This window comes from Drosophila ficusphila, unplaced genomic scaffold (assembly GCF_018152265.1).
Source record: "Drosophila ficusphila isolate 14025-0441.05 unplaced genomic scaffold, ASM1815226v1 contig_197, whole genome shotgun sequence".
NCBI classification, from domain to species: Eukaryota; Metazoa; Arthropoda; class Insecta; order Diptera; family Drosophilidae; genus Drosophila; species Drosophila ficusphila.
Window position 1 is genome coordinate 2,963,841 of NW_025064091.1, and position 27,463 is coordinate 2,991,303.

The window sequence follows — 27,463 nt, forward strand, 5'->3', positions numbered from 1 at the left end:
CCTGTATCTCCGCTTTCTGTTTCAGTGTGCTTCGTCGCCGGCAGCGCTGCCCGCGGGCTGATCGTACCGCCCGACCGCCCATTGCGCCCACCCACCCACTCACCCACCGCCAGCGACGTCGGCAGAGGCAGCGCACAATGGGACATACAACCGTTTTTTTTATGTAAAATGCAAATAATAAAACAATAATTTTAAACATCTGTAAAAATATTAATTTTTAACTTCATAGTGTTATACTATATCATTTGCTAAAACAATATTTAAACATTAAATAGCTGTTATTACAATTCTCAAGTGTTTTTAAAAGTTTGTATAATCTAAAGGTTATCTGTAAATATTTAATATTTGACTTTTAAGTCAAAGAACTTGCCTTACCACATTCTCACTTTCATTTATGTATTGTAAAAAGTAATTTGCTTGCAAATGTTAAAAATGTATATGTGTAATTAAAAAAGAAATGTTGTATTTCCTGAATCCCTTTTGAAATTTCTTATCTAGGTAATAACTGACTTAAACGAACTCACATTATTTGTCTTGGGACTGCCGGCATAATAAAGATAAAAACTCAATTTTCTCCAACAAAGTGCCTTAAATAATATACATTTTCTGGTGTTTTACAAAACAATTTACTTTTTTTATTTATTACCAAATAATATTTTTTCCATTTCCCTTTGTATTTGCTATTTTTCATTTTTTTTTTTAATAATTTTAATTGTAAATAAAGCTTGATTTTTGGGTAAATTGTGAGTACCGCTTGAAATGATAGCTTGCCCCATTGTGCGGCGGCGTTTTACCGTGCGGCGGCTGGCCAGCGAAACTCATCAAATTCAATACGAATTATTTTAGTCGCCGAGTTCAGCTCAACGCCGATGGTTTAGACACCGAAAGCACAGCTCGTTAAGCCGAAAGTATCGTCTGAATAAACACAGAAGGCACAACACACTGTTTTTTTTTCGCTGTCGCTTCACTTGCTGGACTCTTAATTCAATTCCCATTCCGAATCCGAATCCGAATCCGATTCCCATTCCCATTTCCATTCCCAAAAGCGATCCCAAAAAGCGATCCAAGTGCAGCTGCAGCCGTGTAAATGTAGGTGATTGCGGGCAAACAAAAAACAACTGCGATTAGACAACAAGCTAACAAAAAAAAAAAAAAAGAACAACAAAAAAGAAAAAGAAAAACAAGAGTTGGAAAAACGAAATCGAAAGCGAAAGGAGCAACTCAGTGAGTCTCAGGTAAAATCAGGTGGAAAATCGGGGGAAATCGTTCGGGGATTTCCGCAAGTGTAGCAAGCAATTGCTTACAGCATCTATTCCCCATTTCTGTGTGTGTGTGTGTTTTATTTTTTTTTCAAACGTGTATATGTGTGCTTGTGTGCGTGTGTGTCTTGCTTTTTTACTAATTTTATTAACGACATGTAAATTAAATCAAATCCGCTTGTTTGACCATCATCATGCGCCCTCTCAGTTTTCTCCGCTATTCGCGTCCCTTTCGCATAGGGTTGTCGAAAAAATCCAAATATATAAATATATATAGTGCAACTGTGTATTTTTAAAGACCTAATCGAATATTTGATTTTCACTAAGCTCCAAAATAAATCTTTTTACTTTTTCGTGCTGTGAGTGTAAGCAAAAAATAAACAAAAAACACATTGAAAACCCGTTTACTAAAATCAAACAGCTCTTTTAAAATCTTATCAAGTCTTTCAATTATATAAAAAAATATCAACCTCTGAGCCTTTGAAAATTAAAATTTTTAAGTGAATATTTTAAAAGGTTTTGCTACATAAATTCGCATTATAAAAGGTGATCTATTTCATTTAAAGATACATTTTCAAAAGCTACATTTTGTTGTGCTTGATTTATGTTACTGAATATTTTTTGACAACCCTTTCTTGAATCTAATATTTCGGTGACAATCTCGTACCATCCTCGGCTATTTGTCAAACCCAATTAATTATAATTACGGTCTGAATAAATTTACGCAAATCGCATTTAATTTATTCTAAATTTGGTTGTTTTCACATTTACTGTGGCGATTTCGGTCGCTATTGCAAAATGAGATCCGTGCTTTTCGCTATTGTTTGATTGCCCAAATTAGTGGTTCGTTTATCATTATTTTGATCACCGACGAATAGAGATTTGTACTCGTAACTCGTAAAGAATATTGTTTTTGTGGAAAGATCATTTAAGAGATATTGAGGGAAACTAAACATTTTTTGACTGTATTTTTTACAACTCCCAAATTTCTTAAGCCCCACAAAAATCTAGAGTATTTGCAATATATTATATATATTATCATATTTATTTTCTAATATAATATTTTCTAATATAATATCATATTTAATAGCGGGTATCTAATAGTCGGCGCATTCGTCCATAGGTTTCTTTATTTATTTTTCGCCAAGTTTTGTTTTGCTAGTCTGTTTCCATTGAGGCGGCAGCATCACAGCTCCAGCTTTATTTTTATCAGTTTCTCTTTTTTTTTTTTTTATCAGTTTCCGGAACTTCCGCGATTTGCTTAGAGGTGCACAGAGAAAAAAAAATATGGTTTCTACCTGGCTAGGAGATTTAAAATATGTACCATTTTATGCATGCTGTGTATGATTTACAATTTCAAAATTGTTTTCTGTGCACAAGGACTATTAGTATATAGTAATTCCAGCTTACGTTCGTGTGTCCACGAGTCTCTAAATATTTTTAGCGGCTAATTTGGCCATTGAATTGTGCATAAATAAATCCGAGAAGAAAAGTTGCTCTTTTTTCGCCGGCTAATTGTATTTAATTATTTCCAATTTAGTGGACCGACTAAAGCAGAACTTTGTTTGTGTCACGGACAGACTCCGCCGTATATTTCGTAGTATTTCTGTATCTCAGTAACCGTTTTCGTATTCGTATTCGTGTGTCGGCGTATCTGCGATGCCACACTCATATATCTAATTGTATCTGTCATAGACATGCAATTAATAACGTAAATGGGTAATTTGGAGCGCCATCGCTCGTTCGATTCGCTTGTGTGAAAAGTTTTGTCAAACAGCCGGAAATGAGCAAAAACGGCAACAACTTTTGCCGAAACGCAACCGAAAACCGAAAACAAAATTAAACAAAGATTAGAAAATTAAATAATAACACAATGGCAATAGCAAATAAGATAGGCACTCGCCAAATATTTGACAATAATTGCTGTAATTCGTCTCTAATTTGTTTCTTTTGTCGTGGCTTGTGAATCATATCGTGGGAAGTATCAAAATTGTTTGTGTCCCCGTGCTGAAAACATCACCTATGTCAGCATGACATATCGAATATGAGGTAATATTTAGTACATTACCTTTCCCAGAAACCCATAATAAGTTTTGGGTTATAATTAACCGAAAATTAAACTGCCTAATAAAAAATAGAGAAGGCAATTTTGAATGCATGAATTTAATTATTTTTTGGTGCGTAACTCACCAAAGTATGGATTTTAAAAATAAAAAGGAAAAAGAGAATAAATTAATGGTAATTTTGTCTTTCCAAATAAAAACAAAGGTTATGGTTTTTTTTATATAACATTAAATTAATTATTCGAAACGAAATTGCTTTGTTTAACTAAGGGTAACAAATCACCATGTTAAAATATTTTTTTCTAATAAATAAAATGCACTTAATTAAAGGAAAAGTTCAGGCCGTAATTTTGGAAGTATTCCTTTTACAAGTTTTCCCCTAAGATTAACTGCAAGCCCTTAGCTTTCATTTCCAATAAAATGCTAGGGATTTTCGCTCAGTGCACCGCTCCCTGGAAAGGCATGTGGCGAAGACCAACTGAACAAACGCTTCCTGGAGCTGCACATGGCCATAACCATCGATTAGGCTAGTTAGTATGCCACTCAATCGACGGCGAATGCGAATACAGAGACGAGTTGATTGGTGGCCAAATCGAGGGGGCCAACACTTGTTGACGTGACCGATCGACGGCCCAAATGACCTCAATGCCGCCGAATGTTTCCACTCCTTCCTGCTCGGCAACATTAATTGAGTTCATCGCACGTTTGAGTGGGCGGCATTCGGCGGCTTTTCCGCAGAAAGTGCAGAGTGGGCGAAGAAATTGCAATCTAGCTCAAGATCCGAACGAAGCTCAATGTCAAGAGCTCTCTTCAATGACGACGATTCTTCAAGAATTCACGAGCAATTAGCTAAGATTTGCAGTTGACTAAAATCTTTGGGTTAACCTTAAAGGTTGTGCGCTTTTGAATGAGTTTGCTAAAAAAAAAAAACTAGAATAAAACCCCCTCCAAATATTAACCACTGCTTGGTAATTAAATTTAAATTAAATTTTATTTAAATCACTGAAATCTTTTCCAGTTCTGCCTAACTATACACCATTTTACCCGGAAAAACTAGACTCACAATTTCTATTTATATCTAAACAAGACAATTAGGTACAGGAAAAACTAGCAAGTGCGAACACATTTTCAAGAGAATTGCAATTAGTGTGCTTTTAATTAGTTAGCTCAACTTTCTCGGCCATTGTTTTCGGGGTTCACTGTACCCCATTTATACGAATCTGAGTCTGAACTTTGTTCGCCTCGGATTTCTATGAATTTTTCTAAACATTTAACCCGACTGCGTCATCGCCGGACGAATGTTTGGAATTAAAACGGTCAGTGATGCACTTTATGGCCAAGATATCTAGGTGTGTGTTCGTCTGTGTGTGTGTTCACCTGTCAAGGTCAATTAGCTTTGCCTAATTTTGGGTAATTTTAATTCTGTGCCAAAGTCGAGATTCGCGAATGTCATGGCAATTAAATTGAAACGCTTGTCGATGGGGAAACCACCGGAAAAGAGGAATTTTAATTCAATTCAATTCCTCTCTGATAAATAATATTAGCAAAATAGTGAAAGCTTTATATGACATACATAAAGTAAAAAACATTTTGAGAACATGTTTTTATATGAATTATATAATAAACACTGAGATAACACCTTGTACAACAAATTTATTTTTGCAGAAATAGTTTAAATAGCTGTTTAATTGCATATAAATTGTTTTATATATATTTTGATAAAATTGATAATATTTATTTTAAAAAGCTGTTTAATGAGCACGAGTTTTGTTATCTCAAAATTTGTTTAATAATATTTGTTTTAATAACAGATTGAGATAATACCTTGTACAACATATTTATTTTTGCAGAAATAGTTTAAATAGCTGTTTAATTGCATATAAATTGTTGTATATACATTTTGATAAAATTTATAATATATATTTTAAAAAGCTGTTTAATGAACACGAGTTTTGTTATCTCAAAATTTGTTTAATAATATTTGTTTTAATAACAGATTGAATCTAATTTTATGATTAAATTGGTAAATGTAACATACATTTTAAAACTACCCATACAGTTCTCCTTCCGCAAGTATTCGAAGATATATTCAATATATCTTCTTGACCAATTTAGCGATAAGGTTATTGCGCTTGGCACGTGAAGTGCAGCGGATGGTTTTCTGGGGAAGGTGAGTTGTGGAACCCCTTTCTCGATCGGAATATAGACAGGCATATGCATTAAGCCAAGATGTGGCAACAATTGTGTAAACACTTTAAACGGGGAAAAAAAAACAAATGCACTAGGCAAAACAATTAAAAGCAACAATACAACGCAACAAAAAATGCCAACAAAAAAAAAAAAAAAGGCAAGCAAGGTGAAAAACGAAAACGTCGTCGTTGTCTGGGATTTCCAAATCCCAGGCCCTCAAAAGATAAAGCTGCAGACCCGGAGATTGTGTTCCTACCGATCGGAGTTCCACTAATTATATTTCTGGCATCGGATGATACATGATGGCCATGTTTTTCCAACTCGCTTCATTAGCGAATTACAAGCGGATGCTGGGTTTTCAAAAATGGCTCCAAAATGGAGAGCAAACACCTGCTTGGAGTTCCCCGCAATGATGATAATGTTTCTAAGGCAAAGATTGCATGTTTACAACTCAAATTGATTGACTTTTCCGAAAAACAAGCTTAACTGGGCTGTCAGATGAAAAGAAATCATCTTAACATGCAGGCAAATCAATTAAAAATTATTTAAAATGTTCTACCAAATTAACTTCAATAAATTACAAAAGACAAAATAATTTTGTAACTGCGAAATTCTCTAGAATTATCCAACGCATTAAATTTCAAAATGACAATATAATTTCGTAAATGTATAATGAAGAGCGCAATTAAGACAAGGGAGCAACTGTGATAATAAACGCAGATAAAAGATTTACAGTGCAAAGAACCTTGGTAATGTGCTTTTAATTAAATTTATCAATTCCGTGTTTATGACAATTCAATTTAGATAGCGACAGCAAATTAACTTTTTAGGGGGAAGCCAGACCAAATTAGGTATAAAATAGGTTAGTTGCCTTCATTAAAATCCGTTCAATTAAAGACTCGCATTAAGTTTTAGCAACTTTAATTGCAATTGCGAATTCAATGAGCACTCACTAAATTAAATTGTACATCCAACTTTATTTCAAATGGTTAGTTGTTGCAAAAAAATGTTCAATTATTTGCAATTTGTGATTGTTTTGTTTGTTATATGACACAAGTATTGAATTCTTTTTGTTAAAGTGTAAAATTATTGAGTTAAAAATGTACGATGATATTTCATATTTAAACCATTATTTTCATGAGTTTGTTTAATTTAAAAACAATTTTCTAAAAATTTAGTTATACCTAAATATGATTTAAAAACACTAAGAACATTTAATGTGGTATATGCTTTAAAAAAAAATTTGTAGAATATTTAAAAAACTATATAATATTTCCTTTGATAAATATGGTTACCTTTATGTGATCTATTTTATTGGATATTTGTTATTAATTTTAAATATTTCTCTGCAGATTTTTTTCACCCTGCCATCAGGATGTCACCCAAGGACGGGAGCCTGGACGATGCCACATATGCGAAGTACACGGTGAATCATGCACCACCTCCTCCGGCAACTACGACTCTTTCCACCAATGTGGAAAAATCGACGACTAACAAGGAAAAGGAAAATGCCACAGTGACTCCGCCGTCGAAACGAACCTGGCGGGAGAAGATCCGTCTGGTGGCCAACAACATCACCGTGGAACCGATCCTGGCCGCCTACATCATGCCCAGCGTCCTCTCCAACTTGGCCACCCAGAATCTCAATCTGGAGAAGGCCTGTCGCGTCAACATGGCCTATGGGGACGAGGTTTGCGATGCTCTCACCCGCCGACAAACAGCCAACTACACACTGTAAGTTATACTTTTTATAAACAATTCATAATATTCAATATATGACAATATTACCATAATAGTACCATATTCATATTTTTAATATTTTTGTATCGGAAAATTATTCAAAGGGTCCCCAAAGTATGCAGCACTGTATTCCGGACAGTAAAAGCATTTCAATTACAGTATGCCTTTAGGCAATTTTTAAATTTACATAATTTAAACTTCAATTTTTGTAAAGTTACTAAAGTGTAATTATTTATCAGAGGAGATAAAATCAGTTCAACTTTTTTTTTTTATTTATACTATTTTCTGATTCCCTATTCTTTTATTTGGTTTTTATTTTTCCTATTTATTTGTTGTCTGGTTTCAATGGTTTTGGATACATTAACAAGGTTATAAAAATATTAAGTAAGTGTAAAGAATTCTACAGATATGTATGCGTTCTTTCTTTTCAACTATTTTACAATTTAAATTAATATAATTCAATTTAATTATACTAAACATGAGACTTTAAATTATTAATATATTTTATTTGTTTCTCTTAGTAAGAAGTTGTTAAGGCTTTTCCTTAAAATGAATTTTACATTTCAATTACCCACAATTTAAACTTGCTTTTCCTGTTAGTTAGGTGGTGTTTATGTGCTTCATCAACTAAATTCAATTTATATTCCAGTGAGGAGGAGACGGTGCAGCAGATGGTGGCGCGAATGGCGGCGTGGAAGACGGTGATCCAGTCGCTGTTCCCCTGCCTGCTGATCCTCTTCTGGGGATCGTGGAGCGATCGCCATCGGAGGAGGAAGCCCTGCATCCTGATCCCGGTGGTGGGGGAGTTCCTCGGGGTGGTGGGCCTGATGCTCTGCGTCTACTTCGAGCAGACGCCCATGGAGGTGGCCGCCCTAACGGAGGCCATCTTCCCCTCCCTCAGCGGCGGATGGTTCACCATGCTGATGGGGGTCTTCAGCTACATAGCGGACATCACCACCGAGGAGGATCGCACCCTCAGGATCGGCATCCTCAACGTCTGCTTCTCGGTGGGCGTGCCCATCGGAATGGCCTTCAGCGGAGTCCTGCTCAAGTGAGTGCCTTTCTGGTTATAGAATATAATTAACTAGAATGTTTTATGCAAAATGTATACAAAATATTAGTAAATATATTCCATACGTATTCTTTAAAATATAATCATAAGTATACACTGTATTTTATACAGTGACATTTAGCTTAATCATTTTATCTTGAACTATTTATTGTTCAATATAAAGAGAAACCAAATATTTAAAAAAATACATTTTTTACTAGAGCTAAATCACTACTTTTATTTATTGTATAATTATATTAAATTATTATATTATAATTATAATTAGAAATACAACCGTAGAATCTCTGTAAAGACCCTATTTATGCTCTCAATTTCTACTTTAACCATTGACTAACCTGGTTTAAATATGATCCGCAGGCAAATAGGCTTCTATGGTGTGTTTTCGATCTCGGCCGCCTTCTACGTGATCGCCTTCGTGTACGGATTCTTCTTCCTGGAAGAACCGGTCGCCCGACCGGAGAAGAGTGCGGAGCAGAAGAGTCTCCTGGCCGACTTCTTCGACAAGGAGCACGTGGTGCAGACCTTCCGAGTGGCCTTCAAGAAGGGAGAGAACCAGCGACGCAAGCGGGTTATCCTTCTGATGATCGTGGTGATGGTGATCATAGGACCTCTTCACGGAGAAATGGCGGTGTCCTATTTGTTCACCCGATTCCGTTTCAATTGGTCGGAAGTGGAGTTCAGTTTCTTCTCCACATATGCGATGTTCACTGGCTTAATTGGAGTTATCTTCTGCGTGGGTGTTTTGTCCCACAAACTGAACATCGATGATGCTCTGGTGGGTGTCCTTTCCAGCACCTCGAAGATCCTTTCGTCCTTTGTGTACGCATTTGCCACGCTGCCGTGGCACATGTACTTGGGTGGACTCGTTGAGATCTTCAATGGCACCGCCTTCATTGCCATGAGATCGATAGCCACCAAATTGGTTTCCAAGGATGAATTGGGCAAGGTTAATTCGCTTTTTGGAGTGGCCGAAGCCCTAATGCCAATGGTATTTGCACCCATGTACACGACTTTGTATGCAGCTACTTTGAGAGTATTGCCAGGTGCATTTTTCCTGCTCGGCGGCGGTTTAACCTTGTTCTCTGTGTTTATATTCCTGTGAGTTTTTGATAGGGTTTCTCTTTTAAAATATATATATATAATATTTAATATAAATTATTTATTAGATGGATGTACCACTTCCAAGTGAAACAGCGAAGAAAGCTGGCTTCTGCGGATGCGGAAAGTGCCTCCGTGAAGGATCCCAATGGCAACATCAATGCCATCGAGGCTTTAGTCTTGGCCAGCGAGGCCAAGGGTCAGATGAACGGCATCATAGCCAATGTGATACACGAGTCCTTGGAGCACACCGAACCGTCGCCACCTGCAAATGGTAATCCTGTCAACTCGCGACCCCTCGAGAGAGGCATCGAAAACCAGGGATTCGTTCAGGAGGAGGTCAAGGTCAAGGTCAAGGACTGTTAGGCGAGATGAGAACGGGATCCATGGCAATTCCAACCTCATGTACATACTCACATTCCGCAGGAGTAGGAATCACGATTCCAAACGAATTCGATATGAAACTCTATTTTGTAGGTTCGAAAAAGAAAATGCATTGCAAATAGAATCCCTTAAAGAACCTTTTTTTCGTGAACTACATCGTATATAACTGGATGAATTTGATAAAACGATAAATATATCTATTTGAAAATGCTTTTAAAACTTTAAAAGAACTTCCCGTCTTATTTTCGAACCCACACCTAATCATATTCCTATTCACCTAACAAATGTGTACAATTACAAATATTACCTTTTTTTATTTAGCCATAAGCCTCTAAATGTATCTTCGTTTTCGTTGTAATTATCGTATCTTACTACGATTTGTTATTTTTATAATTTCCTTTTTTTTTTGTGCTTAGTTTTTAAGGAGCGTTAAGAAGAATTTAATAAATGTAATATTGTCCGAAACGGTTGGCTAAACTTTGGATATTTGAAGCGGAGGTCACAGTTCAAAAAGCGTGACATTTCATTTGACTATTACACTAGTTTACAAAATAATATAAAGGTAATCTGATCGATTTTGCAATGAAAGAAACTTATATTAGGGAATTCAAAATAGATATTCCGGAACCAAAAAAAATTTTGTTTTGTGTATTAGCTAACAAAATAAAAGAAAGGGATGGCAGTTAAATGTTTTAAAAATTGCATATAAATTTATTTTCCCATGAAAGCAATTTAAATCATGCCTTAGCACGTAATTTTGAATTATAAAGGGATATTCTAGAACTCAAAAATAATTATATTTTGTAGGTTGGTGTTTGTTTTTGGACACCGTAATCAGTGTCGCTGCCAAACAATTACACACACAGATGAGCTGGTTGGCCGTTAAATGGAGTCCTGCCCGCGAGCCTATCGCTCTCTGTCTCTCTTCCTGCACGTAAACAGGATGCCAGGACGAAGGACGAAAGGGGAGTGAGGAGAAAGGAGGACGGAGAAGGCAGGGGTAGACATTTCAGACTGCGGACACTGGACAATTGGTTTGCTCATGTCGCTGATAATTGTCGATTACGTTGCACAAAACGGATGCGTTTTGTATCTGTGTTTTGTACTCGGCCCCCTTGTTGCACGTTTTTGTTGGCATTGTTGCCCTTTTTGCGGTGGCGCCACCGAAAGGTTGCGAGTGCATTAACTGTGTGATAAGTTTCGAATCGCCTGTGCCCCAATCGCGGAAATGGAACCCGCAAAATGATTGCACAACTGGAATTTGTGCGCCGCTTGCCAGTACATTTGCAAGGAATTCCGACCGACGATCTAAAATGGAGTTTGGCAGTTCGAAAAGGAGATGGATGGGCTTTTTACACCAAAAATAAACATTAGTTTCACTGTCTTTTTTAACTAAGTTTATATTTGTAATAATTTTATCATGCAAAAGAAATATCTCAACTCTTGATTTTTAATTTGCACTTTTATAATCTTGGCTGATCCCTCTTAATAAATAAATTTAATTAACTAACTTTTGCTTAGATGTTATGCATCATTTTATTATTAAGAGCTGTTCTACTATTATATTTTTTGTGAAATTCTACTAAGTTTAATTAAATTGTTTTATACACTTTTTACAATTTTTGTGTAATTATATTTACTTAAATTAAAACAAAGCAAATGAAAGAGTCTTTCGATCCTATCAACTATAATAAATAGCTATGTTATATTATTATATATTTTGGGAACTTAATAATCTAAGTTTTGGAACTATGTAATTCTATTTATTCCCAAAAAATTTTTAGAGCATTTCCAGGTCGCTGCATTATGCAATAGAACAACTTCTTCCAACTTGTTTCCTCTGCCACATTTTGCTGGGCGGGCATTTTTGTTTTTGGCCCCATGCACGTGGCACGTATTGCACTTGACAGGACTTTTTTTCGGGAGACGGGGGCGTGGCATTTTGGGGGCAGCTTTTAACTGCGACTGGCATCAGCATTTACCATTTACCATTTACCATTTAGCATCGTCGTCGCTCGCCTTTAATTACTTTTTCGATACCGCCGCCCACCTGGGACACGCCCCCTTCCGCCTTTTTACCGCCCACTTGATCGGAGATTCAAGCATCTTTTACCAGTTTGCCTGCCCAGCAACATGTGGAGTCAACCAAAAAAAAAAAAACATCAAAAAAAGAAAAAAAAAACTTACCAACATGTTGCTGCGATGATTTCTGAGTGGAAATTTGATATCGGCCCTATTATTGCGGCCTTTGTTTTCGCTGCCTTCTCCCGTCGACTTGTTTAAGATGATTCGTTGACCCATAAATAATTGGAGTAAACAATGCCTCGGCGCAACCAATCCGAATCCGAATCCGAATTTCGAGTGTGTGAAGTGGGGGCAGCACAACAACATGGCCATAAATCAGTTGCGAGCTGCATTTAATCTGGCTTAAACACGCATTTTCTTGACAATTTCACAGTAAACTGTTCATTTAACATGTTCCGCAGCATGTTTTTCAAGGGAGATGAATGGAGCACTCCCCATAATTAATACGCTATTTTCCCCACTCACCCACTACTGGCCGTTGTATAAATCAAAGGAATTCTATCGGTTAATCAAATCCAATTCCGAATCCAAATACGAATCCCCATCAGCAGCCAAGTCCAAATGCAAAGTAAAAGGGAGGAGGCCAAAAGCGGTCAACCAAAATGGCCATCTCCATATGGATTTCTTTGGCATCAAACGAGTTAATTAAGCGTAAGCGCAGCCAACCCATCAACCATCCAATCTCCCCAAAAAAAAAGTACATAAAAAGATGGGAAAAAACGAAGGATTTTTCATCGAGACTTAAATATACCCATTTAATTTTTTTTCTTTTGAATTGAATGCATTCTTTAATGGAACAAAATATTAAAAGGATATCTTATAAATATAGTATAAAGGTGTTAAATTGCATTCAACATTTCTTTTTAGCAGATTATTATTAAATTTTAAATTTAAAATAGGTGTAAATAATATGGTTTATATTATTGGAATTTGAGTTATATAAACACAAATTACTGTTGTATTTATTTGTATACTTACTGTTAAAATGCTTTCTTTATAATATATATTATATAAAAAATATTATATTGGGATAAAGAGTGGGTTGAAATTATTTTATTTTTTTTTCCTTTTAACATTCTTAACTTGTATTTAAGATCCCCTTGATCCTTTCTCGAGTGCTGGGTGTGTGAAAATCTGCAGGAAGCGAAGCAAAGGTTAAAGAACCTCGGGAAATATTTTTCTGGGCAGGCTAAAGTCAAGGGATTTGACCGTTAAATTCCCGCAGAGGGTGGCTCACCCACTTTCCACATACACGCACACATATACACACATACTTATATACACATGTAGATGTGAGGCAGTGAAAGTCGGACACAAATGTCAGTAAGCCTATTTTGTCTCTTGACCTCATTCCTCAGTCTGGGCTTTCGCTTTCTCCTTCTCCTTTCTCCTTTCTCCCTTCCCCTTTTCCCCTCCCCTCTCTCACTCCCCTTTTCGTTTCCCTTTCCACCGTTTCCGCTTCTGTTTCTGTTTCTTTGGCTGTTTCCGTTTCCGCCTGGCTAACTCCGCATTTCGAGTCCGACTTCGATGGCAAATGCTAAGTAGTTTCGCTTTTAGTGCAAAATACTTGCCACCTCCGCTTCTAACCCACATTTTTACCCACTCCCCCTTCTGCCCCCTCCGTTGTTTTCCCGCTTTTCTTCTTGCCACTTCACATCTCTTTGACTTTGATACTTGCCACACACTCGAGGGTGGCAAAGGTTTTATTTGGTTTGGACTGCGGCAATTTCCTCAAGAGGATTCTCGTTGTGGAAGCCCAACTCGGCTGGCTGCCTCAAATTGATGCATGTACTATGGTACTATGGTATATACTTATATATATCCTAATCAATGGAATTGCTCGAGGTCCGCTTGCTGCGGGTGGTCCTCAAAGGAATAACCGAACCACCCACCCATTAAAATCCCCGAAATGCAAAGTCAACTCAGGAGTTCCTTATTTGAAGGCCCGCATCCTGGAATCTCAGTCACATCCTCAGGCCCCCAAAGTCAAAATTCAACTGATGTTGCACTTGCAGTCGGACATATGTAGGATTCACTGAAAGAAACCAAGTTGAATAATCAAACTAATGATAAAAAGGAGTAAATGTAGTTGAAATCGGAGTTATACTGAATACAAATACATACTTTGAAACTTGAAAATATCTGACTTAAAAAGAGGTTAACAAATTAAAAAAAAAAAAGCAAAAAACATGCGTTTAATTTAGGATATCGATCACAAAAGTTTTGAGGATCGGATTAAAATTGACACAGTGCAGTTTTGGGTCACCAATTTGAAAAATCTAAATGCAGTTCCTTTAGTTAACTAATAAAAATTGCTAAGTGTTAGGCTACTTTGAGATCTTACTGAAATTTATAAAGTCATGGGCCATCCTTCCAGAAACTTCGGAAATATTCAATTTCAATGTAGGTCAATAATTTTCACGCATCTCATATTGGAACTCAGATCAAATTGGTGAAGGCTAACGTTTCTAACTATATTATAGTTTATGTATACATTAGTAGAAGTGATTTAAATCCAAAAGAAATGGAAAAGAAAACTGCTGAAACAGTGAGCTGCATTCGATGCGGGCAATTAGTCAATGAATTGCAGGGGGAAGCCTCCATTTGCCCCTGCCACTCGTGTTCACGCCTCCCGGTTTCCTCTGCGCTGCTCGAGTCGCCTTTTGCTGGAGTTCGCTTGTGAAGTCAATTGGTTTGCCACCACAACATTAACGTGGCCCCCGTTGCGACCCTCCCCTCCTCACTCCTCCCCCCCTCTGTTCTCCTCACAACTTGGGCTTAAGTAAATATTTGGCCTACGTGCCCATTACGTGATTTTCCGATAGTCTCCCATCGATAAAGACGCCGAGAATGAGAACGCTGATGAGGCTGAATGGTGATGCCGATGCCGATGCCAATGATGATGATGATGATGATGATGATAATGATGATGGTGATGATGATGATGCCGATGGGAAGGTGCACTTGAGTTTGGGATGCTGCATTGTGGCATCGCTGCATCGCCTTGGTCGGTGCCACTTGAGTTGGGGCAAGCGGAACGGAGAGGAACGGAAGCCTCCGTATGAAACGCTTCGATGCCAACGAACTGGTGATCCAAGCAGCTAAAGATTTGCCCAAATCTCCCGATGAAGTCTTCTCGTTTTCGGTTCGTTTGCTCCCAAGATTCCGGGCAAGGCGATGGATCGATCGATCGATGGGAACTAATTGCTGCTGCGACATGTGGAAATTGTGTTTTCGGGAGTGTGGGAGCGGAATAATGTATTACCAGGTGGATTCGAACTCAAAAACGATCTTTTCGTTAATGTATAATATTCATTTATTTGCTTAAAAAACCTAATAACAATTAATTCTTCAATAGAAGTATTTTATAAAATATTACTATAAAATATTCATTTGATTTGTTGACTTAACTATCCTTTTTTCATTTATAAGTTACTGACGTAATTAGGTGTTGATTAATCATTTTACTTTTTGCTTTCTTTTTTCCTGTGACCACAAAAAATATTTAAATTATTATAGTATAGGAAATAGCTTCCAATTTTGATGTTACTATTTTTCCTATTCTTATATTCGCATTCCTTTATAGTTATATTTATATAAGTTATATTTTCTTATCCTAACTTTTAACTTAAATAAATTATTTGCATTGTCTTGACTTAAAACCCACATGTGACCCAAAGAAGCTGAACGAAACCCTTGTCCATCAAACAGGAAAACAGCATTACCGTGAAATTTACATTAAAATTGGGCTTTCCCTCCGTTTTCCCTTGCCGCAATTGCTTCCTTCGCTTCGCCGTCCTCCGTCCTCCGTCCTCCGCATTCCGCATTGTAATTTTCTAATTGGTTGATTTAATGTTTCCCAGCGAATGAAAATGCCTATTTAATATTCTGTCAGGAGCAGAGAACGGAAAACGGAGAAAAGCGAAGCGGACCGCTGTGCAGTGGAAACTGCAAACATTTTTGGGAAAGCGGGGCCAAAAATAATAATAATAATAATAATAATAATAATAATAATACATCTGCATGCCACGTTTTTTGTTCATTAACTCTCGACGAGGAGTGAATTGAGCAAGGGGAAATTTGGAGTAAGAAGGAGGAGGAGCCACAGAGTCAAGAGCCAGGGCAACAAGGATGTGTTTCTGTCCGTCCTGCCATGTCCTTCTTCCCGGACCTCCGTTTCTGTTCTTCTTGGCCAAAAACATCGCTTACATATATATATATATATATACGTATAGAAAACTTTATGCTTCGTTAAAAATGATGTACAAATCAAATGCCAGAAGCAATTTCCCAGCAACAATTACAGCCAAAACACCAGCAGCCAAAGCAAAACCACAACAATGCGGGGCCAAGACGCAGGGGCATTTTGGCCACACAGGGAAAAAGCGAAATAATAAAATGAGTAAGTAATACAAATAGTGTTGTTGCCGGAGGTCTCTTCATTTGCTTACATCTTTTTTCGACATCCGCTTTGCGAGTGGCAGCTCCTTGGGGAATTTACCAAAAAAGGAGGCCGAATTTAAGAGTACTTTTTAATTTGGGGCAAGTTTACAAGTATTTTTCTTGGCTGCTAATTGGTTGTCTTGTATATAAATTAAATACCTAAAAATGTATGACTTAACAATAAATATATAACTATTTATTTCAATTAGCTGGTTAATAAAAGAGATGTTTCATTTGATTGCCAACTTGTGTTAAGGTTTTGTTGTTAAATAACAGTTTGTAAATCAAACATTTTAATGTAAAACACATCTGATTCTATTCATTTATTTTCTCCCTGTTTTACTAAGAGTAATGAGTACAAAATATTTATGCTCATAGTTAATTTGAATTTATGAACATTTCCCAGTGAATTTATCTGCTCAACCATCGAAATTTCGTTCCATGTAGAAGTCAATCCTGGTTGCAAGGGATGTGTGTGTTGCGGCAAACAGGCCAAAAGCTTGCGATGGGCAATGAGCAAAAATAAATAAATCATTTAAATGAAAACAAAAAAAAAAAAAAACTAGAAAATAGACAAACATATAGGAAGGTTGGTTGGGCAGAATGGATGGCCATAAGGCTCATTAGAAATACATAGGAGCAACCACAGCAACGGCAAACTGAGATATAACAAAAATATTCCGATGAACATTTTCAAAGCAGTAAGTCGAGCTATTTTGGAAAATGAATTGAAAATTTAATACGCAAGCAAACGAATTTATATGAAAGGATTTGGGAAAAGAGTCGGATGGCCAACTGCGGTTTGTCCAAACATGCGAGTTCGATCTGAAAATGAACTTATGACTTCGGCATAAATAATCATTCTGGTTTGTTCAGTTTGATTTTCAATCCCTTAGATACCTTGCAATTTGAGAGTTGGGATTACATCAGAAAATGTTATTAAGCCTTTTTGTATTCTTAGAAGTTACTTTTAATATATATAACATGAATTCTGAATTGTAACCTTTATTTTAAGCATAGTTTACCTTTGGTTTTTGTATATCAACTAAGTTGCTTTTTCACACATTTCTCCTTTCATTTTTTTATTTTGTTGAATTAATATGTCTAATAGAAAAACGCTTGGAGTTTTCAAAGCTTTTCGCTTGGTTGAAAACTATCGCTATCATGGGACATTTTAGCGGGGCGTAAGCGTTAGTGCCACGCCCACAAATCCAGGTGTTGACCAGAGGCCTCATCGCCGTCGTCATCGTATTCATCAGCGGCCTCATCTGGAGCAGCTCTATAATGATGGTAATGATCAGGTGCTGGCCATTTCCATTTTCATCCAGGCCAAGTGCGAGGCGGCGTCATAATTACACGTTCCACTGTTTTTGGTGCAGAGAAAAAATAAGTTCTTAAATACTGATGGCTTCTAAAAAATAATAATATCAATTTAAATAAAATATTGGAGTATTTTGATTTCTTTTACTGAATATTTTGGTTTAAGGATTTAATAATTTTGGGTAGTTATTTCGAAGAATGGTTTTGAGATCGAACTGCAATTATTAGAAATTATGTTCAGGGATATTTTGCAAAGTGTATGCTTGACTTTAAACCTGGTTCAAAGCTGGAGCTGCGGTTCACTTTTCTGGCTGAGAGCTCCGGGCGGAGTGAAATCGACCGAAAGTTTTCTGCAGTGGGGAAAAGGCAAGGAAAAGGCAAAGCCATATTTCGCTGCGGTTTCCTAGGCAAGGAATCAAATCAAATTTAAATTCCATTAAGGCCAGCTCGGAATTAGCGAAGTGGACCCAAATCAAGCGGGGAGGCAAAGGCAAACAAAGTCCGCAGCAGGTCAAAAAATGAAGAAAAAAAAAATAAGAAAGGAGTGGGAGAGGGAGAGGAAAAAGGAGAAGGAGTAAGGAAGGGACGAACCTTCCTTGGGGCAACACACATGTGCGGGCTGGCATAAATATTTACAAACAATGACGACGGAAAGCCAAAAGTGGCGGCAGCAACAAATCCGTTATAAATAAAACATAACCAAAAGATTTCCAGCTCTGCTCTGGATCCACTTGAAACGGAGCTCTCCTCTCTCCTCTCCTCTCCTCTCCCCACCGACTGGAATTCCAGTCTGGAACTCCAGGCTCATGGAATGGAGAAATAGGAGCCCAAAACGACGACCAAAAAGATGTCAAAAACAATAAATCAAATGGCGTTGGTTGAGCAGAGGAAGTGCACACACAGAAACTAATGACAATTTCATTTTTTACCTTTCAAAAGCACTTTCATTGGTGAAAAAGTAGTAGTTATATTTATATTAAAATAGTGGAATAAGTGCAAAATAATGCTATTAATAATTTCCTCGAAGCCATATTATGTGTGTGTGTAAATAAAATAGCATACTAATTCGTCAAAGTAAGTTCATATTCATATATGTATGTATGTGCAGATGTATGTATGTATGTACTTTTAATATTAAACATATTCAAATGGATAAATAGAAGGTGATATAAATTAGAAAAGTCTAGAACTTATAAAAGTGAATTTATTTACACTTTTGCAGTACTGAACACAATCTAATAAAATGCTATTCATAACTCTTTACTCAAGTTAAACAAAATTTTGATCACTGTTTTTAAAAGGTAAAGCCCCGGATCGCTCGAACGGAAGCCCAATTCGAAAAGACCGGCAAAAATCTCGAGCGGCACGTTCCCTTTCGGCGGGTGGCACTTGGGGCACTCTTTACAAATCGCTGCTTGAGGCATGAGGCATGCCACTGGGCAAGCTTCGAGCATTAAAAACCGCTTCGCAGGAAGGAGACTGGCATAAAAAACTGTTGCGCAGGCGTCGCAGTGTCTTCTTCATCTGACTCCATCTCCTTATTTGTACCTTCAGACATATGTATGTATATATAAATATGTACATACATACATGTACACACATCGCCTCCGCCTGCGATTAGCATTTGTGAATGAGTGGAATTTTGAAACGGAATCATGACAGCGGAAGTTTTGAGAACGGTGTCTTTGTTTTGAAGAAGGTGCGACCCGAAATCCAGCCAGGTATGTACATACATACATGCTATATACACATATAAAATATATATATTTATAACGTTTAATTTCTGAGAGATTTCGAGTGTGAAATGTTTTACGAGGGGAAAGTAGAAATAAACAAATATGGAATAAATTGACTAGGGGTAAGTTCAAATATTTTAAATTTACATACAATTTAAGCAAACAACAATTAAAACAAATAAGACAATAGCATTTACTAGTTGTGAATTGCTTAAGTTATAGAACATGATTCCGTTACGAATTATATCAGGTGTCTACAATTCCTATTCTCTTAGCATATTTGTTTTGTAATTGCATATTACACGAACAATTTTACACTTTCTTCTTTCTCTCGATATCCTCAACTGATAAGACCAAGCATTACCACTAGAGTTCAGTTTTTGTGTACGAAAGATTTTTCTTATTATTATTAACTACCGTATTCTTGTGCTTAGTTCATTCGTTTCACTTTGCCTTTTTTGTTTTTGTTACACAAGTATTTTATTTATTAGCATTCAAATTCCACAAAAGTGTTGGAAGAGCGTTTACTTAAATTGAATTCGAACTATTAGTTAGTCAATTTCTTATAAAAACCCATGAATTAAGAATGATCAAGAATTTCAATAAAATTAATGTAATATTAAACATTTTAAACAACAATACTTTCGAAAATCAACTTAAAATGTAATATAAAAGAATGTTAATTTTTTTTCCTTTTTAACTGATCGAAGATAGAGAGTTCATAGATCTCTTTTTTGACATGTTTATGGAGTCCCTTATCAACATCTCACTAACACTCTCAAAATCAAGAGCAACATGTTCTGCGCCATCAAGAGAGCCAGCAACAAATGTTGCTGGGAGAGCGAGCGAATGTTGAAGCAATACGAACAGCATCCGGCAACATGTACTCTAGAAACACTAGATTTAAAATGTTTAACAAACAAATTTTTATTATAACTTAGAATAGTGAATATTCAAGTTCAATTGGGTATTGATTCGACATCAAAATAAGGTCTCTTTAAACTTATTTAGAAGTTTATGCAGCCAATAATCAAAATTGAATAGGATTAAATAAAAACATTTTGAATTTAAATTTCCTTAAATATTTAAAAATTTTTTTGTTAAATTTATAAATAAATTCATTCGGTTGTGTGCTTTGAATTTATGTTAATTCATATTTCATTTAAATATGATAATATAATCAATTAATCTATATTTTATGGGCACTTAGAAAAATATTTAGTCTAATTTCCGTATTCATGATAAAAATTTTCAATTGGTTTACCTCTTATAAATTAAACACATTTCCTAATAATATTCTGATATTGAAATCGCGTTGATGTTTGGATGTTCATCCAACAAATGTTGCTTCGGCACAAATGTTGCCGGGCAGCATCCCACAGAACCGCCGGGCGCTCTCTCTCGACGCTTTGTTTTTGCTGGCAGCCAGCAGTTTGAAGTTGGCAGTTAGCAGTTTCGACCGAGCGTTTGCGTGAATAACAGCGTGTGGCGCAAGCGAGCGATTTCGAGGCGATTCCGAGGCGATTTCGGGGCGATTCTGTTACCGAGGCGAAGCGAAAATTAACCGAAGTACGCGTCGTGCGATTGTTGTTGGTGTTGTTTTTTTTCGAGTGCGAGAGTGCGAGTGGGAGGGGCGACAGCCTCCGCGACAAGGAGGCACACATACACGCACACACACACACTAACGTATATAGTGCGCCAGGACGAGAGCATCGAAACACGAAACGAAGCGAAATTGAACAGGACCTTTTTGGGGGCAATTGGCGCGAGGAAGTCGCCGCGGCGAACAGAAACACGCTGGCCGTTGACCGAGTGGCAACGCGGCCCGGAGAATTCGGTTTCCAAATTGCAAATTGCACATTTGTAGAATCTCATTGAGAAGCCGAGAAGCCGAGTATCGAGTATTTATTGAGAGGGAATTCGGTGCCTGAATCCGAATCGAAATCGGAATTGGAATCGAATTGAAGCGGAGAAACTGTAAATTGGCAGCTGTTGCATGCTGTGGCAGACTTGGTGACGCCGCGAGTGCCGTCGCCGCGTCTTGTTTTTGTTGTTTGTTTGTTTGGTGACCCCGAAATTCGATCCTCGCGAGTGTTACCGCCTAATTAACCACAAAAAGAAGAAAAGAAATACAAAAGAAATTTAAATAAAACAGAGAAAAAGGAACAGAGAAAAATAAAAAAACAGTGAAGCGGAAGGAGTTCTTCTGACTCGAGGAGAACGAGGTACTTCGCATTCGAGCCAATGTACGTAAGCTGCCTCTGGATTTTCCATAAGCTTCAAATATTCCCGGTCTTAAAAAGTGAAACATATATGGAAACCCCAAAAAAAAAAAACCCACCTGATTATCATTTTCCAAAATCTTTTAACAAATGTTGCATTTGTTAGCTGTTAATTTTGCTTATTCCTTTTTTGGAAAATCAAGTTCATTTAAATGAACATTCAAGTTATTGGTGCTCTAAGCTATTTAAGCAGAACTAGTTTTATTGATTCAAATTTATACCTAATCAATTAAAATATTTTTATTGAGTGACAACCAGAAAACACGACATCCTAATAAAACTAAATTAATTTAATTGCAGTTTCCTACGGTGTTCATAATTAATGTTCTTACAGTGAAAAAGCGTGATTAAGTTGATTGATTGGTTGATTATAGTTCACTTATTGAAAACTTGGCTTCGAGTACTTTTATCTTAAATGAATCTTAAGTAATTAAAACACGCTGGAACCAAATTATATTTATTGGCCAGGAATATTAATTAGTTTTGAATTTAATTAATCTATTTAAGTAGTACATGTTTTTTCATTACAAAGTCGAATGAGTTAATACGATTTGAGCAAATGTAAATGGTTTTAAATAATAATTGCAGTTTATAGGTATTTTAGTTGAACACTAAATTTAATTTCATAAGGTGTGATTAGTTTTTAATATTATTTAGAGTTCCAATTGCAATAATTTGAAAACGTGCTTAATTTGAGAAAATGTGTACAGTAATTTCAATTGTTATGGTTTCTATTAGATGACCTTACCGAGTTCCAAATTCAATTTAAATCGGTTGCATTTCGAAAATTCCGGGCATATGTGAAGCTTATTGGGTGTCCCGTCTATATAGTTCAATATCAACCATCTCCGATTTAGGGTCCGAGCGACAGGGACAACGATGGAGCTGCTGCTGCCCGTCGTCCTGGCACTGGCCATCCTCGGATCCGCCGTCCTGTCCGCCGGCATTTCGCCCAACGATCCCTGCTACTTCGAGGGCAAACCGCGCAAGTGTTTGCCGAGTTTCGTGAACGCCGCCTACGGGAATCCGGTGCAGGCGTCCAGCGTTTGTGGCGCCCAAAACCCCGAGCGGTACTGCGAACTGCTGCGCGATGGGAACGCCGGCGAGTGCCGCCCATGCGAACGGGAGCGGTACGGTCCCGCTGCTCTCACCGACTTGAATAACCCCAGCAATGTGACCTGCTGGCGCTCGGGAGCGGTTAATGTGCCCCACGATCCGGACACTGCACCACCGGATAATGTCACCTTGACCCTGTCGTTGGGTAAAAAATACGAGCTGACCTACATATCGCTATCGTTCTGCCCCCGATCCCCGCGTCCCGATTCGTTGGCTATTTTCAAGAGCTCTGACTTCGGACAGACCTGGCAACCCTTCCAGTTCTACAGTTCCCAGTGCCAGAAGTTCTACGGCAGGCCGGATCGCGCCAAGATCTCCAAGTTCAATGAGCAGGAGGCACGTTGCATTAACTCGCAACATGATACGGGCGGTGCAGCTCAGAGATTTGCATTTAATACTTTGGAGGGCAGACCGTCGGCCAATGACCTTGATTCGTCGCTGGTTCTGCAGGATTGGGTGACTGCCACCGATATTCGGGTGGTGTTCCATCGACTAGAGTTGCCACCACAGCTGTTGAAGGTGAAAAATGCGAACACGTTCAGTGATGAAATGGGCGGAAGTCGTGAAGGCGATGAAGATGATGACGAGGATGCGGACTTGGAGTTGGATGGCGAGCAGGATGAGTACGATTACAATCTGCAGGATAACGATAGTGCCGATGCCGGATACGATGAGTACGAGGAGCCCAAAAAGCATTTGGAACTGGACGACGATCATTTGCATCTGGATTATGCCAGCGATGGGGAATCTGTGGTGAAAAGGCAGGGGAAACACAAGAGTAGCGCCTACGAAAAGCATTATCAGAGCAAAATTGCGGTGACCACGCCCCCTCAGACGCCCTCGGTGAAGGTCACGCCCTCGGGCAAGGCGACGCCCCCCAGCACAACGGCCGCCCCCGTCAGTTTGCCCGTTTCACAGCACTATGCCGTTTCCGATTTTGCCGTCGGCGGAAGGTGCAAGTGCAACGGTCATGCCTCCGAATGCGTGGCCACCGTTAGTGGAGTGTCCACATCCCCGGCTGGACAGGATCAGGACGAGGGACAGGACGAGGACACGCCCCCACTGGCCGCCCACTTCGGGAGGAGCAGCCAGCTGAGCGGCAAGTTGACGATGACGTGCGCCTGCAAGCACAACACCGCCGGTCCGGAATGCGAGCGCTGCAAGCCCTTCTACTTCGATCGCCCGTGGGGCAGGGCCACCGACAACGATGCCAACGAGTGCAAGAGTGAGTACCCAACACTAGCTACTAATCGATTCTACTCATTAAGGTGATTAGATATTCCATAACCCATAGAAACCAAAGAGCAACTAGATAAACCCATTTCTGAGTCATGGTATTTCATCATTTAACTAGCGCTGTAAAACAAATGTAGAATTATTTGAATTTATTTTTGGGATTATTCTGAAATGTTTAAAATAATCACCACGAATCTCAACCAATCTCAATTTACAGTTGGGCTGGAGAAAAATTGATACGATAGTGTTATCTGAAACATTAAGTGTTTGGTTACGCTCGAAATTGAAAGTACACAAAAAGAGGAGCCTTTTCAAGAAGCTAAATGAATTTGAAGTGATAAATGTAATATATGTGGTAAAAGCAGAGAAGAACTAAGGGGAGAACCAAAGTGAAATCGAGGAATTTCATTTAACGCGACACTTTTGAACTTACTTTGAACCTTGATCAGGCAATTGTGTGGGGTGAGTGGCACCATTCTTTCGCTGGCACTGCCATTGATCCCTCGATCGACCCTCGGCGAAGAGCAGAGGTCTTTTCATGGTCACTCACAACTGGACAGTGGACAGTGCATTTGCCGGCTGAAAAGGGGAAAGTTGGGGAGTTGGGGGTTTTTTTTTTCAGGAGGGGAAAAAAGGGGAAAGGGGAGATTCGAACCCGATTCGAGTGGCGTTTTCAATTGCCGGCATTGTGTGATTGCGATTGTGATTCTGATGCTGATGGTTGATTGTGAGTGTGATTGTGAGTGCGATTGTGAGTGTGATTGTGATTGTGATTGTGAGTAGTGAGCAGTGTGCCCTCCGCGTCCTTTCGTCACTTCAGCCCGCTTGCATTTGAGTACTTTAGCCTTGCACTGGCAATCGGCATCGATGCCATCCATCCATCGATGCTCCAAATTGCCATCGACATTCCTTCGCATTGCATTTTTGGTGTTCTATTCGAGACTCGGAGTGGCACAGTTGAATGCCTTCGCCGGAGACGATTGTCTACGAGGGGAATGTGAATGTGAGAACTCTAGTTCTGATATCACAATTTCCATCTGCGTGTGTGTATTTTCTTTTTTTTTATATCGTCAAAGTCGGCGGTGCCATTTATGCCAGCGTCCAATCGACCAACAATATCATCATCATCATCATCATTTTATTCTTAGTGTGGTGTTCCCCTCCATTTACACTGCTCTTTGCATTGGTTTTACCTTAGTTGCCACGCCCCCTTATTCCGCCCACGCAGAGGGCCATAAATTACTAACGATTAACTTTTTTTTCGTAGACGTTGTCGTCCTCAGCCAGAATTAATCAAAAGACAGCCAAAAAGGGGAGGGGAAGGCTGGCCAGCCCATTTTGTGGGGTCGAAGGTCAGCTTAAAGACTCAACCGAACGTCCGTCGGCACTAATTTATGGCTTATGGCAAAAAAAAAAAAAAAAAAATAGAGGAGAAGAGGAAAAATCCCATGACAATTGGCCAAGGAAAAGGATTAGCTGAGGGGAAAAAGAAAATCCAGAATTAGTTTCAGGTTCTTCTTAATACATAGTTATACTTTTATCTATAGAAAGTATTTAATGGAAGAACTTCTCTTTAAAAATGGTAATTGCAATCCCCTTTAAATTATTTTAATTTAATTCATGAGCGAAGTACTCCATTCCGGGGATTTTTGGCTAATGTCGGAAAATCTACGCAAACAATGAGCCCCCGAAAAATTTCCCTAAACTCTTTAACCCATGGCCAGCGGGCCTTAATCGACCTTGAAGCTCACTAAGCCGCCTAAGCCGAAAGTTGTCCGTCTACTTCCGTGCATTTCCATCAGCTTTTCCAACCAACCAACCAACCAACCAACCAACCAACCAACCCACCAAACCATCCACCATCAGCGTAGCGTTTTTTGGCCAAAAAAACAACAGCACAGAAGCGGGGAGGTTGGTGAAAAATTAATTTTCTATGGCTTAAATTTGAATTAGTCTCCGCCGGAATCCCAAGTTTTCCGCCCGGACTTCATTACAAATGCAACGAAATAAACAGCGAGCGGGAGGCTTAAGTGGAAAAAAGATGGAGCGCTCGGAAAGTGATAAAAAATATTTATGTCTGGTCGAAATTCCAGCCGCCGGTTATTCCAGCGGTGTCCTGTCCCATTTCCCCACCATTTAACCGCCATATCTATCTTTCTATCCGTGGCACTTGCAACCTCCTCCAGCTGACCACCGAACACTTGGCTGCTGGAGAATCCGGCGGATCCAAAAAGATTTACGAACGCCAACGAAATGGCAACAAACAGCGGGCAAACAATATACAAAACAAGAAAGCGGGTTTATTCAGGATCCAGAATCCTTGAATTCTGTTTACTCTATTTATAAAAAAATCCTGAAAACCATTTTCATGATTTTATTAAAATTCGAAGTACCTAATTGTTGAGGATATTTATAATATTTGTATTGAAACTTTCTATTTTATTGTGTATATTTTATATTACAATTTTAGGGTAGAATTCTAAACCATTTCTATTTCCTTTGGTAATTTTTTGTTCCCTATTTGTAATGTTTATAATTATTATTAAACCCTTAACAATCCCTTTCAAGGGAATTAAATCGTGCGACTAAATATCGGAATCAGCGGAAAAGGCAAATATTAAAGTAGGAACTCAAAATATTCAGCTACCTGATGCCGTGTGGCTTATCTCGACGATTCCCACTCTCTCCTCTACCTTTTCCACCCACAGTACTTCATTCCGATTTGCTTTATTCGCTGGCGATTTGTTTCGATATCGTTTGCCTAAAAATTGCTCTCATTCTACGGTTCACAAGCAGTGGTCACTGTGCACAGTGGTTGAAAACATAATTTTCATCTATAGTAGAAACTATAGTAGAACGATTTTTAAACAATATTCGAATTGTTTTAAATATGTATTTATTAAAAATATGTATTTCAATTTACAATTTTGCAGTCTATCTACCTTTTGAAATATAAATATACAACGTTTGTAATAATTTTCAAAATAATACACGCCCCTCTTTTTGAAAATGATCTGATTTCACTTAATTTCATATTGGAGAAAATGTTGTAATGAAGTTCGTTGGCTTAGGAGACCAATTTGTACCAGGTTAACTTTTGTGAAATGTATATGAATAATTTATGAGCACAATCTGTAAGATTTTGACCCACTGTGGTTGACATCGCCTCATTGGTTGACGCTCGCGGGTCTCTGGGGTCGAGTGAAGCGCATCTAATGCGAGACATCTGTTAATTTTTTGGCAGGCTGCAATCGGCCGAATGGAAATGGCACTGTGAATGTGGCAGTGGCAGTGGCAATGGAAAAGTGGGTAGTGAAAATGGAAAACCAGAAAGCCAAGGGGCATCGATGGTTTGTCCCCTGCCCAACAAATTTTGACCGGACGACTCGCTCCCTCATTGAGATGCCGCTTTGTTTATTACATTTATTTGTGTGTGATT

General features: G+C 38.2%; 2 protein-coding genes across 3 annotated transcripts in view; both read left to right on the plus strand.

Annotated features, from left to right (window-relative positions):
- Positions 1-853: 853 nt before the first annotated feature.
- Positions 854-10,271, plus strand: LOC108097764 (solute carrier family 46 member 3). 2 transcript variants are annotated; one of them, XM_017200285.2, is made up of 5 exons: positions 854-1,235; positions 6,865-7,246; positions 7,902-8,303; positions 8,682-9,422; positions 9,491-10,271. In XM_017200285.2, the coding sequence occupies exons 2-5, from the start codon at positions 6,888-6,890 to the stop codon at positions 9,786-9,788; spliced, it is 1,800 nt and encodes a 599-aa protein (XP_017055774.1). In that variant the 5' UTR covers positions 854-1,235; positions 6,865-6,887; the 3' UTR covers positions 9,789-10,271. The 2 variants fall into 2 exon arrangements, with proteins under 2 accessions (XP_017055774.1, XP_017055775.1); XM_017200286.2 differs by having other exon boundaries at positions 854-1,224.
- A 10,553-nt stretch (positions 10,272-20,824) lies between these two features.
- Positions 20,825-27,463, plus strand: part of LOC108097550 (netrin-B) — a 71,506-nt gene continuing 64,867 nt past the window's right edge. The window contains exons 1-2 of the mRNA XM_017199908.2: positions 20,825-21,636; positions 22,530-24,013. Of these exons, the coding sequence (XP_017055397.1) occupies positions 21,635-21,636; positions 22,530-24,013 (1,486 nt within the window). The 5' untranslated portion in view covers positions 20,825-21,634. The remainder of the gene's footprint in view (positions 21,637-22,529; positions 24,014-27,463) is intronic.

Bases quoted from the DNA above. Each gene is read 5' to 3' on its own strand.
- LOC108097764 (XM_017200285.2), top strand. From the start codon at position 6,888: ATGTCACCCAAGGACGGGAGCCTGGACGATGCCACATATGCGAAGTAC. The intron at 7,247-7,901 runs GTAAGTTATACT...TTTATATTCCAG, and splicing joins CAAACAGCCAACTACACACT to TGAGGAGGAGACGGTGCAGC. The intron at 9,423-9,490 runs GTGAGTTTTTGA...ATTATTTATTAG, and splicing joins TTCTCTGTGTTTATATTCCT to ATGGATGTACCACTTCCAAG.